The sequence below is a fragment of the Rhagoletis pomonella genome, unplaced genomic scaffold, assembly GCF_013731165.1.
Source record: "Rhagoletis pomonella isolate Grant_MI unplaced genomic scaffold, Rhpom_1.0 Rhpom_scaffold_01765, whole genome shotgun sequence".
In the NCBI taxonomy this organism is placed as follows: domain Eukaryota; kingdom Metazoa; phylum Arthropoda; class Insecta; order Diptera; family Tephritidae; genus Rhagoletis; species Rhagoletis pomonella.
In genome coordinates this window covers 19872-38752 of record NW_023460319.1, presented here as the reverse complement: position 1 = coordinate 38752, position 18881 = coordinate 19872, and the positions used below count along the sequence as shown (strand labels likewise).

The following is an 18881-nucleotide window of genomic DNA, read 5'->3' as shown; positions in this document are numbered from 1 at the left end:
GAAAAGGCGTTGCGGTGAGTTTTTTGTACTCAAATAGCCATCACATTCTAAGTATCTCCTTTGTTTTATAGTAATTATGGATTCTTGAATGTAATGGTAAATACCATCGACTCTTATCAAGGCATGGAATGTGATGTCATCATAATTTCAAATGCACGTACCACTGGCATTGGATTCTTGGCAAACTATCAGCGCTTGAATGTGGCTTTAACTCGACCGAAAAAGTGCCTTATACTGTGTGGAAACTTCAAAAATTTGGAGGTAAACAAAATAGTTAAAATTTTTATTTTACTTTACTTACGTAAAGATGCTTTGGCTTTTATTATTGCTCCTCTAAACGAATCTATATATTAATGTTCAACATCGTAATCATTACAAAAGGCCCTAAGGGATATTTCGAGGAAATACTCTGTCGTTCAATACATATTACGATAGTTTGATTCCAGATAAATTCCCAAAACGTCTCTTACAGAAAGGATATTTTGTAATGGTGGCCATATATACAAAAAGTACTCTAGAAATTAAAAAAGTGTTTGGGTCAAAGTAATCGGTTGAAACGAATTGTAATCGATAGCCTACACAGAAATACATTTACCAAGTTTTTACTGATGCCTTCATGTCGAATATGCCAAAAAACCTGATTTTTCACAGCGGCAAATTTTTGCGAAATTTTAACTTAAACTCGCTATATCTCACACATTTTATTATCGATTAGTTTCAAATTTTTACAGAATAAACTTGATACTATTCTTAAGAAACTGAGTTTAACTACGGTCCTTAGTACTTATTAAAAACAAAATGGCAAAGTTTTTTCAAATGCAAATGTTTTGTTATAAAATTAAAACTTTTGTTTTTGTTTTAATGCAGATTTATAGACGAATATCCAAGAAAGTTTTTGGGAAAGTTTGAGGTTTAAACAGCAAGTAGTTCCTAAATTATAACAATATTATGGTGACGCCCACGAGTGGGCGCTCGCCCCTAGATGACAAATATATTCACATAGCACTTGAACAAGTAATTTTGAATGTAATATTAAATAAAATGTTGAAGTTCATGAATTTATCAGGGTTATAGAGCTTATCAAAGCTCTTTATTTTAAACTTAACAGACATACTTACATATATATCTGTGTAATTACATACAGTGGTGGAAGAAATAATATAAACTTTTTTTTTGACCAGGTTTGGCTATATTACTTTAGTTTGTTCGATATTTAATATTTTTTTTGTAAAATTCTATATATTAGTCATCTAGGGGCGTGTGCCCGCTCGTGGGCGTCACCATAATATTGTTATAACTTTGGAACTACTTGCTGTTTAAACCTCAAACTTTTCCAGAAACTTCCTTAGATATTCGTCTATAAATCCCCATTAAAACAAAAGCGAAAGTTCAAACTTTATAACACAATTTTTGCATTTGAAAAAAATATCTCCATAATTTTTATAAAAAAGTTTAAAAATCCGCCATTTTGTTTTTAATGAGTATAAAGAAATGTGCTTAAACTCAGTTTCTTAAGAATAGTATCTAGTTTATTGTGTAAGAATTTGAAATCAATCGATAATAAAATGCGTGAGATATAGCTAGTTTAAGTTCAAATTTCGCAAAAATTTGCCGCTGTGAAAAATCAGTTTTTTTGGCGTTTTCGACATGAAGGCATCAGTAAAAACTTGGTTAAAATTAACGGTAAATATATTTCTATGTGAGCTATCGATTACAATTGGTTTCAACCGGTTACTTCGATCCAAACACCTCTCCAGATTTTTTGGGCATAATCCGCACGCCTAATACATATTTATTATATTATATAATTATATTTAAACTAGTGAACCCGTATGGCGTTAAGACGCCAAAATTGAATTGAACTTTTTGAACAGGTTGAAACCCTGATCAAAAACCTTTATAAATATTACAAATATTTCATCTTAATCTGCCATCCCTTTCTGAGAGAAGAGAAGTGTCGATTTTTTATTCCATCAAATTTCAAGTCGCCCTGTACCGCTTAAAATAGTTCTATGGTAAATAAATTATACCTAAAACGACGTTTCCCCGACAACCGAACAGTGTTCTTGCGATTCAAACAAAGTACCACCGGTTTTTTATGTCTTGGTTTGTATATAATATTTCTGCAACTATATCAGTGCTCAATCTGGTCCTCAAGTTAGTACTACACATTTTTAAACTAAACGTTCTACTGAAGCATTAGAAAAGGGCTATATTAGTAATGCAGATATAATTTTTTAATTTGGAAACTTATATGAACCTGAAGATTCTTTTAATTTAAAAACTTTTTTCCTATAATTTGAATATGAATATTCTTATGATCGAACAATGCGTGTTCTCTCCATTCGTTATCGAGATTTTGCAAGTTCAAAATAAGTTGAAAATATAACGATGGAATGAAAAAAATTATCGATAACATTTTGAATATTTAGCAACAAATGCAGATGTGCTTAAGAGCGAAAACACCAAACACGCGGCTTGACAAACCAAGCGAAATATCCCATTGCTTAAAGCTATTTATTACTACGTTTATACGCACGTATTATTTGCAAATAATAATTTGCAAAATGGTAAACTTTGCCGTATAAACGCTGAGTTAATTTTTTAATTGCAAATAACTAAATCACGCAAATAAGTATTGATTAGTGGTACTATTTGCAAATAAGCGCAAGACGCCGCCATTCTTAGGTTTATTTTCTTTTTCGATGGTCATCTTATTGCCCTTTTATAATCAAGACGTTGCCATTTTTAACTTTATTTTCTTTTTCGATAGTCATATTATTGCCTTTTTATAATCAGGCAATATAGAAAAAGATTTTTCACCATCGAATAAACAGTGAGTTAGGTATTTGCAAATTATTTTTATTTGCAAATAGCTTACGTATAAACGTAGTATGTGTTGTATATGGGGGTTTTTGAAGGTTTGACAAGCCATTTGAAGGAAATGTGAACAAAAATCAAAATTTGATCAAACCGCTTACGTTGTGTATGATAAAATCGCCTCATTCGCAACGGAATTTTTACCGAATATGGACGCAAGAAAGAAAAATTGAAGAAAACCAAACCCTTTTACATTGGGCTATTAATTAATTATTAATGTATGTATTAATTTTTATTTTTTGAGCACATTAAACTCTGATGAACTGGGGCGAGCCTAAGATATTGACCAAAACTTGTAAACTTTTACGCAGATTGTTTTTAGCATGATACAAAAAAGAAGGTAGTTTCAACAAACAACTTTTTGATTAAAAAGCAGATTTTTGACAATTGCTCAATTGTGAAAAGTTCGAAGCGGCGCACAGTGGTTCGGATCGCAAATCTAGCTGGACGAAACTATTTAAACAAATACTCGTTGATGGATCTTTACACCACTTCTTACCTAGGGGATTTTTGAGTAGCTGATTACGAATCTGAAGTCACTTATCAAAAATTCAAAATGGCGGATCCAATATGGCGGACGAAAATTTAAAAAAATCGGTAGATTTCTATGAAACTGGGTATCTGGGGGGTTTCTGGGTCGCTCATTACATATCTAAAGTCATTTACCAAAAATTCAAAATGGCGGATCCAATATGGCGGACGAAAATTTAAAAAAATCGGTAGATTTCTATGTAACTGGGTATCTGGGGATTTTCTGGGTTGCTGATTACGAATCTAAAGTCATTTACTTAATTTACTTTATTTACTTCGGAACGAGCATTTTCATCAGATATTTCTTTCAATTTACTAATCACATAATCACGGACACCTTGTTGTCTTTTAGAAGTTTCAGCAACACCAAATGTCAAACAACTCACTTCTTAAGATTTTATTTACCATAACTAAAATTTAAGATCACAGCAAGAAACACAAATAAATTTCAGAAAAAATTTTATAACAGCGCTTAAAGATTTGCATGCCTGTTGTATAATTTTTTAATTTCAGAAAGCAGAAAATTTGCGAGGTACTATTTTTTTTAACTCTTACATAACCAAAGGTTTTATAACTCCAAGTATTTTTCTGTTTTAACACACAACCCCTTTCCCCCTCTCCCTCGTGGATCCGCCACTGATCTTATATTTATATTCAGATACATTCCTGTTAATAATTACTTTTGAATTTTGAGATTTGACATACCGTCACTAAAATGTAAATATCTAAGCCAATTGGTTAGACTTGGTTATCGCATTTGCGAAGGTGTAAAGAATAATATGCAAGTGGTTTTATAACGGCCTTCGGCGGCCTTTACTTTTCCTACTCTTTAATTAATTTTTTTAATTAATCAACACGACGATTTTTCAGAATAAATTTGCTTATACCAATGTGGACATAAATTGCGTTATTACCTCTGAATCTATAGCGGAATAAGTGTAATTTTTTGTTTATAAAGTCAATTTGCAATTATGCAAATATTTGTGAGTGCAATTAGCAATCCTTTAAGTTAAATTTCAGCTTTTAAAATAGAGTTCTCAAATAGGCGGCCTTGACTTACCTTTTTTGTTTGTTTTCATATGTTAATGCTTTAATAAATGCAATTTCTATTTGAATGTATTTTCAGGAATGTATTCCATGTACCATTAAGTATTTTAAAAACAAAAAAATTTTGCCTTTCGTCCAGCTAGATGTGCTATCCGTGTGCGGCGTTACCTAGTTTAAGTTTCTTGTTGCAGAGGATTTTATATCATAAATTTGGGATTATAAATATAATAGTTGTATTAACATTTACCTTTTGAAAATAATTAATATCTTATCTTAAAAATGTTTAAATTTTAGATTAAATTCGATAACCACTTGCCAAAATCTTTATTTTTAAATTCATAAAATTTTATTGAACATATTTTTAGATTTTTTAGTGTCCATATGTGTCATATGATTATTTCACAATGTAGCTAGCCAGGACTACTGCAGTTTTCTATATCGGACAGACATATTGTCTTTGTCCATTTAACTACATGTCTTTCAAGTAACTCGAAAGTGGAATTTACTGTGGGACCCATGGGCTTCATGACTTTCAGAGAAGTGAATGCTATCAATTTTTAGTATATTTTGAAAATATCGTCCTTTCTTTGGGTAAAAATAAAGTTTTGAAAAATAATCGATTCTCGAATCTTATTTAATCCTTACGTTTCTTGGAATCGAATAATCGACGGCGAGATTCGAATTATTCGATTCTAATCGATTATTAAAAATCTATAAAAAGGACAACTATACAGTCAATTAAAACTATTTTAAGAAGAGCTTTAATAGTAAATTTGTGGAAAAATTGCTTCATTTCCTATAAAATGTGTGATTGAAACATATTCACGGTACTGTTTGATATGGAAAGTAAATAAATTTGAATACCCTCCTTGAAATTGTTTCCTTTCAAAAATTCATTTCTAGCATCTCTATGAATATGTGCCAATTAGTCTTACTTAATATTTATATTAGTCATGCCAGAAATTTCACAATTCTAACAACTGACGCGTATCTAAAGATGTATGATAAATAAGAGAATCGAGTTCTCAGAATCGATTCTCGATCGATTCCGAAAATTTATAATCGATTATCTAAAATCAATTATTTCACGAAAATCTTCGATTCCGGAGTGGAATCGGAATCGATTTTTCCATACCTAGTTAGTGCGCAAACTAGAACTATAATTATCAACTTATTGAGCAATAGCCCTCTTTTCTTTCAAAAACAAAAGTTGCAATGGTTTTGGGGTGGGGAGGCGCCGTGGCCCTTAGAAAGAGAACAGTTCAAATAAAAAAAAATTACTTTTTCTCTCCTACCGCTCTGCAGACTTCGGGGGACCCATTGGAAAATGGGATAAATTTAGAATTTTGACAGAGTAAATGTAAACTCGGGTTACGCCAACCACAGGATTTTTGCGCAACCCTCATTAGTCCAATTCCGGCTACGCTGGCCACAGTATTTTTTACAAAGAAAAACATATTTCAAACCGAATTTATTAATAATTTTGTGTTCGAACATTTGAGATATTATTTTGAACATACCTTTTATCGTTTCACCACAAGTGTATGTTAGAATTTTTAAATTGGGTTTGCGTTTGGACACAATAACCCAAAATTTTTGTACAAATAACCGAACCGCACCAAACAAAATACCATTTGCTTGTTGAAATTTCGATTCTAATGCAGGATTTCCACGAGGCATTAAATGGCCAAAATGACAAATGATAAAGTCGGGCATTAAAAAAATAATCGTGTCATTACATTAAAAATAGTCATTGAGTTCATTTCCACTTTTAAATGGCATACATTTTTTGTCATTTCAATGCCTAGTGGATATTCGGCATAAGAAACAAATGTTTTGAAACAAAAAAAATAAAAAATAATAATAAAATTTGAAGGATTTTAGGTATTGGGTATAGTAACTCGAAATGTTACAATCTGCTTAATTGTCAGGTTGTTAATATGGCGACGAAAAAGTGACAATGGAAGTACCTTCTTTTTTGTATCACGGTTTTTAGAGCATAATGAACCATACTTTTGCTATTACCAATCAAAATTCTAAAAAAGCGGATTTTCGGCCCACGCTAATCTACAGGCCCAGTTCTTTTATTCCACAAATCATTTTTGAAATTCGATATAACGGTGTGAATTTGATGAGCTTCACAAAAAATGGTTTGTTGTTTTTTTTTTTTAATTCAAACAAATGAGCAGTAGCACATCCTGTGTTTAGGCCAACGGCCTAAATTTGTCGCAGCCTTTTTGAACACCCTAATGCATAACTTCATTATTATGTCAACTGTCGAACTGTTTACCACTATGTTACTTATGCTAAAATGTCCCTTCGGTAAATATACAGTTCGACAGGCAACAGTAAGAAGAAATTTAAACCGGTCACTTACTTGTTTTCCGAGAGTGAAGTCAAGAGGACGTGTTCCAGCCACCGTGTTCCCGTATCAATAAAAGGTAACCTGTACAACATACATATATGCATATATATTAATACCCATTTATCTATTTTTGAATAAACACCAATTTATATTAAATATTAATACAAACGTTTTGCTTTGTTTTTCATTCCAATAAATTAAATCGGCCACAACTTTGTCCAAGCGTTGTGCCGGTGTAACATCCTGTTAACCCAGTTTTTCAAGTCTCTATCTCACGAATGGCTTGCTTGATATTCGCCTTAAAGGCCTAAATCGTTCATGAACTCTTCGCATAATTTCGGTCCTTCATGGCACACTACAAAAAAGTCTAACGCAGCTCCGAGGTGGTCAATTGACATCACCAAGTCGTCTGATAACACGATTACCTAATTTGACGCACCAAAGCTTTATTGTGGCATGGCCCGCCATCCTGCTGAAACAAAAAATCGTCTAAGTCTGCGTCTTCAATATCCGGCTACAAAAAATCGTTTATCATGCCTCTGTAGCGCCCACTGTGAACCGAAATGGCGTTTCCAGCAGCATTTTCAAAGTGGCCCACTTATGCCGTCGCTCCAAAATCGCCGCCAAACTCTCACTTTCTGAAGATGCATTGGCTTCTCGACGATCACGTTCGGGTTTCCCGACCCCGGAGACGAAAATGCGCTTCATTATAAAATATAATTTTTCCAGCAAAACCGTTGTAAATTTCGTTTGCATTATTTCCTAACGTTGTTCAAACGTAAAGCTATCATTTCGTTCCGCGGAGATATGATACGACTTCTGTCAAGATTTCCAGCGGGAAGGAACTGGCTCTGTCAAAAAAAGCATGACTAAAAAAAAACACTATATGGACCACGTTTAATATATGCAGATAGTAAGAGAGATATTACTTTTCGAATAGGTGCAACCCTAATAAAAAATATTTTCAAACTAAAGTTTTCTTAAAACTCTTTCGTTTGGCAATCATGTTTTAATATTTCATTTAACTTGTGTATAAATTAAATAAATTGCACTTTTCAAACAGGTGGTAACCTCCTTTAAAAGTATTTTCGTTATAAAATCTTTTTAAGATCTGAGCCGTCTGATATTGTCATACATAATTCAATTAATTAATGAATTAAATTGAATTTTGTTTTTAGCCTCGTAGCAAGTTCCCTAATCCTAAATACAGTTAAGAAATGAATCCTTTTCAAACCCATTTCGATTGATACACATCTTTTATTAATTAATTTAACTTAGTAAATAATTAGAATTTAACATTTTCAACAGCTGGGAACCCTGCTCAAAAACTCAAAAAAAAAACTAATGTTCAAACAACATAAAGATTTTTTAGCACTCTTTTGTTATATTTCCTATAACTTGTGTATAAGTTAACTAAAAACGGCAGCCCTCTTGCAAACTATTCTCAAACCGAAATATTCTCAAACCTCTTTCGTTTGGCACTCTTATGGTGGTACATATTTTAATTACCTAATTTCCTTAATTCATATTGAATTTGATTTTTTAAACAGGTGGCAACCCATCTACGCGAAGTTAAGAAATAAAGCTTTCTAAAACCATTTCGATTGATACCCATATTGTAATTATTTATTTAGCCTATTAAATCATTTCAATTTAATTTTTTAAGAGCTGGCATTTGCTTTTGAAAAAATAAGATCTTGTTGCACATCAACAGGCCAATCCCTTTAATTTTATACATATTTTTTGAAAATCGATCGAACGATATGGATCTAATGGCATTGATTATTAAATAACTTGAATGCAATTTTTTATCTGGTGGCAACTCTATGAGAAAATCGAGCGAACGGTGCATATCTTATGTTATGGGCAAAAAATTTCTTTGCTGATTATGTATGTAGATAACAATATTGGCATATCAGAAGTGGCATATGATTATGTGTGTAGTGGAGGAGAGCCATGGCCATCTTTTCAGTGGAGGAACGATTCGCATCAACTTGCTATTCTTTAATATTTTGTTTCGATCCTTCGGATCGGATACCCGCGCCAAAGTATAAAATTCACTACACGTCTAAATTATATAGCATCCAGGATCTCCCACTATTTTCTGGGTTTTAAAATAATGCGCCTAGAAGTATGCAATTTAAAATGCTTAATCTACTTACATTTTTATTCAACCCTATCATACTCATCGAATACTCCTTTTTCGGGAAAATAATTTAGTTGAAATTCGTAGTTTAGGTTATGAATTCACTCGAAATTTTTCTAGGTCAGGTCGAAGCCGCTGTTAACACATTAATGTAGGCTAATAGTATATTTTGGGTTAAGAAAATTTTTTTATCACCGAACAGAAGCGGTTAGATATAAAAAAGTTGCATTTTTGCAGCAAAATTGACTTATCAACTATTCATTATAAGCTAGCGATATGTTTTTTGTATAGCGAATTATCATCTTTTCAAATACTGTAGCCTTTCCTGGTAAGACAGGACTTGGAGGAAAGCCGTTCGACACCGTTCGTCTTTGCACTCTGCTAAAGGACATTGAGGCTTCCTCTCTCTTCCACAGGGAGTAAAACAGTGGACAACGAACTGCCTGCGTGGTCGACGGTCGTCAGTAATTTTTCGGGATCAAGCCACGAAGCCAAGAATAATTAACTAAATCAGTTCCCACGACAGCCTACGCACCAGAATAACTCCGGAGGGGTATTCCCCGACCCATTTAGATCGGCAAACCCCTTAAATCCATGCTCCGCAATCTTCTGCTCCGGGCTCACATTGAGTCCAACCCAGCACCAGAAACCTACTTCTGCTGTATATGCCTTACTTCATAAGAACTCTACATCGGCTAGGTGCAACATTTGCACAGATAAGAGCCTCATAAGAACTCGTTCTGGCCTTAGGTCACATAGCGAGTGAACCACAAGATATTTGGTCCGTTGTTGCTCAAGTTATACGACACCCCTTGCCTCTACGGCCTCCAACCGCGGGTGAAAAAAACTCCTCCATATTCTACCCGCTCATGGGCGTACATAGGATTTTCTGTAGTTAATTTTAACTTATGATTTAAGTATACTTTAAAATAGATAAGTTAACGGCCCTTAATGAATTTTTTATTTATGACACGGTGTGACAAAAGAAAAGAAAAAATCAATATATTTAGCATAAATGAAACCAACATAAAAAAAATCTTCATACTCAAAATGTTGAATATGCCTTCCTATTTATACATTTGTGTGTATATCATTTAAGGGAAGATATTTCGGTGCAAAGCAACGATGTATAAATTGTAAGTTTATCATTAAAAATTTTTATATTTTTTACATTTTTTATTTTGAATATCGTCTTGTCCGGCTATATTTTACTATACAGGTATGTAGAGCTATGAATTTTAATATATCAGGGTTAAGTTGAGATATTCGCCTTTGGCCACATGTTCTGTACATTTAACCTGGAAGTGGTCAGAAGTGATTCGTGTGCTTACGGCGCAAATCACAGCTCACTACGGCCGTATATTTATATCCACGAATCATCTGGGTAGCGACCAAACAGCCGTTTTTGAGCGAGCTAAACTGAGAGGGCGTAAAACCCCGCGTGCGCTGGGTTGAAACCCAGCTCAATACAAAAAAAAACATGCCTCGGATGATATCCGCCTTCTTTTGATGACGATCACGGCAAATGTATAAAGGACTATTATTTGAGGGCACTCAACTGGATTATCCGGCCGGGTGCCTCTGCCCGGCTGGTTGATGTCCTCAGGGAAAACAAATGCTGACATCACCGCCGTACAAGAAATGCGATGGACGGAGCAAGGCAAGGTAAGCGTCATCTACCACAGTGGCCACGTAAAGGAGCGATTCGGTGTTGGATTTGTGGTGGGAGAGAGACTCCGCCGCTGAGTACGGGCGTTCACTCGCATCAAAGCGTGATTTTCCCACATCCTGCTCATATATGCCAATGCCCCGATGGAAGAGAAGGACGAGGCATCCAAGGATCTCTTTCATGAGCGCTGTCCCCGTCACGTTATAAAACTCATGCTTGGCGACTTCAATCCCAGGGTGGGCAAGGAAGGGATCTTTGGTGCCTCTACTGGAAAGTTCATCCTCCATGACGAAACGTCCGATAACAGGCTGAGGCTGATCGACTTCGCCGGGGTCCGAAACATGGTAGTATTTAGAACAGGGTTCTAGCATAAAAGGTTCCATCAAGCTACATGGCTGTCTCCAGATCGAAAAACGGGAAACCAAATCGAGCATATGTAGATACGCACCCGCCTCCGCGCAGCAAAAAATGTGCGCCCAACAATGCAAGGAAAGCTCAACGTCGAAAAGCTGCAATCACAACCAGCGTTGTCGCGAGCTTGAAAAAAAATTAGGCTGCCAAGCAGAAAAAGTTTCAAAAAGTATTAAAAGCAAACACAACTGTTATTTTTTAACTTTTATTTAAAAAACAAAAAATTAAAAAAATAATTTATAATTAAATCCATAGTTATAAAAAAAAATGATATTGCTTGCTTTAACAAAAACATAAAATCTGTATGCTTATTTGCATAACGAAGAACGAAGTTATAGGGCCCCTAAACCACACAAAATCATTGCGCAACCCGAGACTTGTACAAGTCAATATGGTGGAAATTACCACACAATAAAATTGCGCAAACCTTATATTGGAGAAACGTTGCTCAAGTAAATAGGTTTGTTCCACAAGCTACTTGTAGAAAGACTCGAGCAAAGTTCAAGCTGTGAGCGTATATCAAAGAAACTCCAAAACTTATTTGTGGAATGCTTATGTGTAACTCGAAGTGACTTCGAGTAGCTTGTGGAACAAGCCTAACAATGGCAAGAAATACACCCGCTTTTTCTAGAACCCGAATTTTCGTTATTCGTAATTCGTAGCTACGTTACGAAAAACAAAAAATCCACATGCTGCAACCGTTGCGGAAACATGTGCAGCATTGCCAGCGATCAGTTGTTTTTCGAAGATATCTGAATGAAGGAAAACAAAGTGGAAAGGAATTGAAAAAACACTCATCAAGTGCTTATTTATAGTTAAATTGTTTGAGTTTACATGTTTTGAAGGAAACGATGGATTCTATTGCATTTGCAATTATAGCAGCGGAGTAAGAGAGCTCTATGGGAATGATTTCACAAAGATATGCGTAGCTGTCGGGCATAGTAACCATGGGCGCATCTATGTATGTCAGCTTCGGGTTGAATTGTTTAACCACAAGCCAGAACTCCTATGCCTGAAGAACTGGTTCTCAATCCAGTTAATGCAATAACAACTTCTTCCAAGCCATTGAAAACATGCACTTTGTTAGGTTCACCACCTTTTGCGCTTGCTTCTGCCTTCGGCGGCGCTTAGGGATTATAACCCTTAGTAGAATTCTCCTTTCTGTGTTGCCGGAGAAGAGGGGCTTCCGCATGCCAAAGGTATACAACATTTCTTGTGCATATAACTCCGCGTTATGCGTTTGGACACAACAACTGAAAATCATTGTACAAATACCTAACCCGGACCCAAGTTTCTCGATAAGGGGCAACAAAGATTCTTTTTTGTTCGTTTATCTCAGAGGTTCCCAAACCTTTTTTTTTCCGTAAACCCCTTTCAAAACTTTATTGGTTTCGGTGGACCCCCTGCTGCCACATTTCTAACATATTCCCAACGCTCGTCAAAAATTGTGAAGATTAGTCTTACGATGTAAATTTACATCGCGGGTGAGTTCCAATACTAAATTCGGAGTGGCAAAAATAAAGATAAAATATTTTCTTGTGTTCTATCTATTAAAATAATTTCACGTTTGGAAGTTTTAAAAAACAGAGCTCTCCGAGCGCTAGCGTTATTTACATTAGGTTCTTTCCCTAACAATCCGGACCGGATCCGGTAATTAGAGAATAAACGAAAAGTTTGCTCTCAAAAATGAAACATAATCCACAAGTACGGGAACGCAAAAAACCACATTTCGTGCTCAGAATTTGAGAAAGACCTGATTCGTGTTGTTTTTGTTTTTGTCACTTAAATGCAAACTCTTCGACATTGAATTTTTGTTTCACAAATTAGATTTTAAGTATATAAAGATTGAAAATACATTCACTATTCCTTAAAAGCACCAAGTAAATGCAGGCAAGATGTAAACACAAAGCACCTGATATCTACTTTGACACTTTATCCATTTTTACCCGGAGAAAAGGTCCGGGCTGTCTCGGGCAGGAAGAAGAAGACACTTACGGTCCAATACGTTCAATTTTCGCTCTCTATTACCTATTGTGCTGAGTATGGGAATGATTTCTGGGCTATTTTGGGCACCCGCGGCATCCCGCGCTGCGTACGGGAAAGAACCTATTATGTTCACCATAAACTCCTCATATGTTCGGATTACTCATGAATTTGCATGTGACGTATTTGTAAAATATATTTTTATCGCTCCGAGTTTTAAAGTGAAGCTAAAAATTCTTATCACACATTTTTAAAACACAAAACTTGAAACAACAAAACCGCAAAACTTTTTACGCCAAACTTTAAATTCAGAAACTGACAATAAAGAAAAGACCGAATCTAGAAAAATCGATGACAAACAACCAAGCAAGCAAGAAGCACAAAAAGTGTTCCACCGTCTCATCCTCTTCAAGGCAGGATGGGCAACTGGAGTTGTCATTTACGTTTATCACAGTCAGGTGTTTGAAGTGACCAGTCAACAGTTCTAGAAGTTGTCTTCAGTGCCATCTACTCAATGAGAGCAAAAAACTAGATAGAACTTCTGAGATTGAAGGCAACATGAGTTTTGCCCAGAGAACAGTGAAGCTTATCCCCACTAATTTCGAAGAAGAGCCCAGTTCCTAACCCAGGCTTAGTTGTGAAGCCATGAGTAAAGATTTAAAAATGTTTGAGTCCAGGCTCAGTGCTGGAATTAAAACGGCATTCAGCGTCAGGGAACTCAACGTTATAGAGCGTGCGCTCAGAAATGCATAAATCTAAAGCATCTGTATCATTTACTTCTAAGCTGTAATTGATGTAAATATCTTATTTACGCAACTAAGTTACAATTAGGTTTTCAACAGTGGTTGCACATATTTGACATTTCCATCAATTATAGTTTAGAAATAAAAGAGACTGATGCTTTGGCTTGATGCATTTCTGAAGGCACCCAGAGTCTCTTTAACAAAGGTATCCTGTAGCATTGAAAAAACACAAGTGTTCAAATCTCTGCCGCCAGCGATTTCCGCCTCGCCCCACTCAGTGTTATACCAACATGCGTTTATTTTTAGTCTGCAGATGGTCTTTAAGGATTCTCCAAGTATGAAGATACAAAGTGCGTCAAGAGCACTATACACCACTCAAAAAAAATATTGTTAAACCCCATATTTTTTCACACCAACATAGACCCCCGGCGAGTCTCCCGTGGACCCCTGGGGGTCCACCTGGATCACTTTGGGAATCACTGGTTTATATAAAGCAGGGGATAAAAATATACGTATATGCGAGAGGCAATTTATCAGTTGAAATGAACACCACTAATATTTCCTGCAAACACACATCGATTTACATCTTTTATCTCGCCTCCGACACAGAATTGTTTTTGTACAAAATTACGCAAAAAAGCTCTCAATTTCTTACTCGTTCGTTTTTAGGCATGCCATTGTTACGAATTCCGAAAATTCGAAAATACGATTCGGATTGCAGCATTCTATTTCTACGATTCGTAGTAAAATTCGAATACGGCAGATTTTCAGAATAGGGGTGATGAATGTTCGTCATATATCTCCGGCTACGACATCATCATATTGCATTGTAATCGGGTTCTGGGCTAAGTTTGAAGTTTCAAGTCTTTAGTTCATCGGGAAGTTGGCTAAAAATTAACTGCAAGATTTGATTACACACAGACAAAACATACTTAATAATAATAATAAAAGCTTATAAAAATGCTCGTATTTTTATTTCTTCAGAAAAATTACAGCAACACCAAAGTACTTTTTCAAGTAACAGAAATAATGAAAAGCTTTTCTTGTGATTTTTCATGAGAACTGCAGACAGTTCGTTAAAACAAGAAAAGTGTGAAAATCTCCTATTTGTTTCACTTACTTAGTTTAAATATGTATGTACATTGATGAGGGCGAGGCAAAACTAGTGTTGTTTATAAATACGTTAAATTTTTCGAGTTGCACATCTAAACTTGCTTCATCGCCGAAACAAGCTATTGCTGCGAACGCTAGTCACCTCTAACCACTCAGGCAGCGGTCGCCTATTATGGGCTTGTTCGAATTGCAATCACAGCCGCAGTGTTGCCCGAATCAATAAAGTATCACGTTCGGTGTGAATTTCTAGCAACATTTTATCAGTTGGGCAGTTGCAATAGTGTTGCATATTTTCAACAGTACGGTAGTGCTGTCGCTTTTATTACGTGTCTCGAACAGGCCCTCTATCTATTATCTAAATGAACAATTATATTGTAGTCATTTTATGCAAACTATTATTTGCCTAATTCTTTTAAATTTCTCATTTTAGGCGGTGCCGGCTTGGCGTAGCCTGTTAGCCTCGGCACGCGAGCGCAAATTATACCATGAACTTAGTGCCGATTGTATGGACGATATGCACCGAAATGTTATTCCAAAGATCAAGATTTCAAAACCGACAGTTACAGCAGATACGGCGACAGCAACAACAAGGAAGGAGTTAGCGGTAGTTCCTACATTAAACAAATGAGAAAACCAAATTCAGTCAGATGAGGATGTAATCGATACAGAGCTGTAAAATATTATTTTCTACTGTACTCCATTCACTATTTACAAGTGAATATTTCATTGCGACAGCGTTTTTCTTTAATTTACATATATAAAATTATAAGGCATGTACAAACAATGTTAAAGAGCTTTGAAAGTTTTGTTACGTAGAATTTTAATATAGACTGGAATAATTCCACATTTCTCATAGTTCGAGCATATTTTTCACTGAATTTAATGTGATATATTAAATTACGCTTTCCCAAAGGCTTAACATATTAATGCTCCTAATAACCCAGCTAGCACATTTGCCAGACAATTTCTGATATCAGACAAGTCGGAATAAAAAGTTGACTATTTAGACAAGTCTTACAGGTTTCGTACAGATTTCTGGGCGAAATGTCTGGAGAATTTTATTTATTTCCTTATCCGATATGTCTGATCGAATTATGTCCGATTTCGGGCATACACGTCTGATAATTCTTATTTTCCATGTTAGATATCCGTCAGAATCGTCGGTAATTAAGTCAGAATTTCCCACGTCGTGTCGGTTAGACTTCCTGTCAACCTCTCCATACGCTTCTCTAACCGATATCGGCCAAAATCATACAGATTTCTGACTTTTTTGCCGACGAGTCTGACGGATATCTCACAGATTTCTGACAATTTTGCTAGCTGGGAAATAAGCATTTTCATTTATTATAAAATCGAATAAATTTGTATGTGTGTATCATAACACCTTACAGCTCTGCCAAACAATCATCATACTGCTTTTGTATACATAGCATAGTACTTAGTTATTAGTAACGGATTAATTAGTTTTTTATAAAGTCTATTAACTTGCTATACAAAGTGATAGCCATATAGCCTCAGAAGCATTGTTGCTACTGTTAAGGGTAAGCATAGCTGCGCTGACATAGAGTTTTTCGATTTGCATTTGGTTTTGTTTATTATTGAAGTCATTTGAAGCTCGCTCACTTGAAATTTTTCTACAACCTGACGAAACCGTCTGTGTTTGTACACAAACCAAAAATATGATAACACAATTTCAATGCTGAAAAATTCCATGTCATCGTAGGACCTAAACAATTTTTATGAAATAAGAGAATGAAATTCATATTAAAAATACACAATATATAAAAAGGACGCGTCCAAATTAAAAAAAAAATATTCTTATTCAAGAACATACAAGTGTATGGTGTACGCAGCACAAATGTATAACAAAGATTATTTTTAAGCGCGTATAAATGTAATAATTCGTGAAGTTTATTTTTAAGTGCCAAAAGAATAAATATATTTTCTGGGGTTTTTCATAATTTACACATTTATTTCACAATACTCAGGTATTCAATTTCTTTTACATACTTATAATTTTATTGATAAATATCTTTTGCTTCCATTAGATCAAGTACGTTCTGTATAAGCTGAATTTATTTTCCACTGTGTCTTACAACAATAAAGTTTAACAATTAAGGGTCGATTATTTTATAAATGGGCTTCTGTTTTACCTTTAAACAATGCACACACAATTCAGTTTCATAAAAGCATAATATAGTAGCATAGTGTTAATTAAAATCTTCCGAAGTCTATCTGTTAGTATTGTCTTCTAATCACCCCTATCATGCAATCCATCGTAGACTTGAGTTTCGTACTCGAAAAGTTAAATCCAAGGCGTAATGTAAAAAATTTTGGTTGTCGGAAGATTTAAAGAAAAAAATTAAAAAGAAAAAGAAAATCGTAAAATTATAGGCCGACTATGGGTTACTAATGGGCATCGTCACTGCAATGAAAATGTTTATTATGAACAGTGACCGAGAACGCATTCCGGTTTTGATTTAGTTCTGTACGGGAACAAAATGTTATGTCAAGAATGTTCGCAAACAGGAACAAAAGTATTGAGAGCAGTTTGAACAGGAACAAAATGAGAATAAAGGGTTCGGAAACATACTAAAAAAAAAAAACAAAATGAGAACAAAGCTCTCAAAAATGTTCTCAAGAAGAACAGAATGAGAACGAAACTTTCGGGTCCATTTCCAATGAGAAAGAAATTGGAACAAAAGTATCGAGAACGTTTTCAAGTAACAACAAAAATTTGAGGAACGTTCTTCTGGAAAACAAAACGAGAACAAAAGTTTTGAAAACTTAACGTTAAGAACGAAAGGAGCGTCTGTGTGTTGGGATAAAAAATCATTTCAATGAGAACCATGATTGTTAATTCTAAGTCAGAGAAAAGCTGGATCATTTCCGCTTCCAGAATATTTATCATTAGGATGAACTGTCTATTTATGGAAGAATTTTTCATTTCACGTTTGTCCCCTTTTCGTTCGTAGCCAGAACTGTTCCCGAAAGTATTGCTCGCATTTTGTTCTCTTTGGGGATGTTCCACGGGGTTTCGTTCTTATATAATTCCCATTGAGAACGTTCTCCACAGTTTTTTTCTCATTTCGGCTTGGGTATTGAAGTACCTGCAATCAACACTGGAGTTCATATAATCTGCAGAAACAGTTGAAAAAATAAATTGTCTATCGAAATTCATCCGGCATAGCCGGCACTTTCTATCTAACACGTCGATTACACAGGCCAACAAAATTTTAAAAATGTTATGTTGACTAAAATATTACAGCCAATTCGTATATTATTTTTCCCGTAGAATCCTAATTTTGAGTATTAAAAGGCAGTGTTCAGGCTTTCATATCCTCCCACCCAGACAGATATATTGCATCAATTTATTATTTTACAAAGGCTCGAAAATGTCCAAAAACGCGTTTTTCGTCAACTTTCAAACCTATGTTGCTCGAAAACTAGAGCCAATCCAATATCATGATATCACTGAATTCGAATAGCTACGAACGTAGCATATAATTTAAATACATACTGATATACACTGAACGCATTTTCGTAGTTTTCACGAAAAATTGTTATACGATGGATTCAAGCCTGCAACAAAACGAAAGCACCTAATCATTTTTAACAGTTTTGACTATTTATCTTTTGTTTGTTTAATGTTCATTATTTATACCATATGAATCCAAATTTCAGACTTTGTAAAAAATTATAAGAATTCCCCCAACTTTTCATCCCAATTCCAAGCATTTAAATTCAAATTTCTAGATTAATTTTTAACCGACTTCCAAAAAAGGAGGAGGTTATCAGTTCGTTGGAATATTTTTTATTTTTTATTTTTATTTATGTTACCGCATAACTTTGGACCACGTCAACCGATAATTCTTTTTGCATCGGAAAGGTAGTGTCTCAGAGGTGGTCCCATACTAATCTGGTTAAGATCCGATCAGCGGATCATGAGATATATATATATATATTTTTTTTTTATATGAGAGTTGAAGTCGT

At 34.9% G+C, this 18881-nt stretch overlaps 1 protein-coding gene across 1 annotated transcript; it reads left to right on the top strand.

Annotated features, from left to right (window-relative positions):
• The first annotated feature begins 6 nt into the window (after positions 1-6).
• LOC118752709 (probable helicase MAGATAMA 3) lies at positions 7-18355 on the top strand. The gene is made up of 3 exons (XM_036487589.1): positions 7-14; positions 72-261; positions 15319-18355. Exons 2-3 carry the CDS (start codon positions 94-96, stop codon positions 15514-15516), a joined length of 366 nt encoding a protein of 121 aa, XP_036343482.1. The 5' UTR covers positions 7-14; positions 72-93; the 3' UTR covers positions 15517-18355.
• The last annotated feature ends 526 nt before the right edge of the window (positions 18356-18881 follow it).

Bases quoted from the DNA above. Each gene is read 5' to 3' on its own strand.
- LOC118752709 (XM_036487589.1), top strand. From the start codon at position 94: ATGGTAAATACCATCGACTCTTATCAAGGCATGGAATGTGATGTCATC. The intron at 262-15,318 runs GTAAACAAAATA...TTCTCATTTTAG, and splicing joins GAAACTTCAAAAATTTGGAG to GCGGTGCCGGCTTGGCGTAG.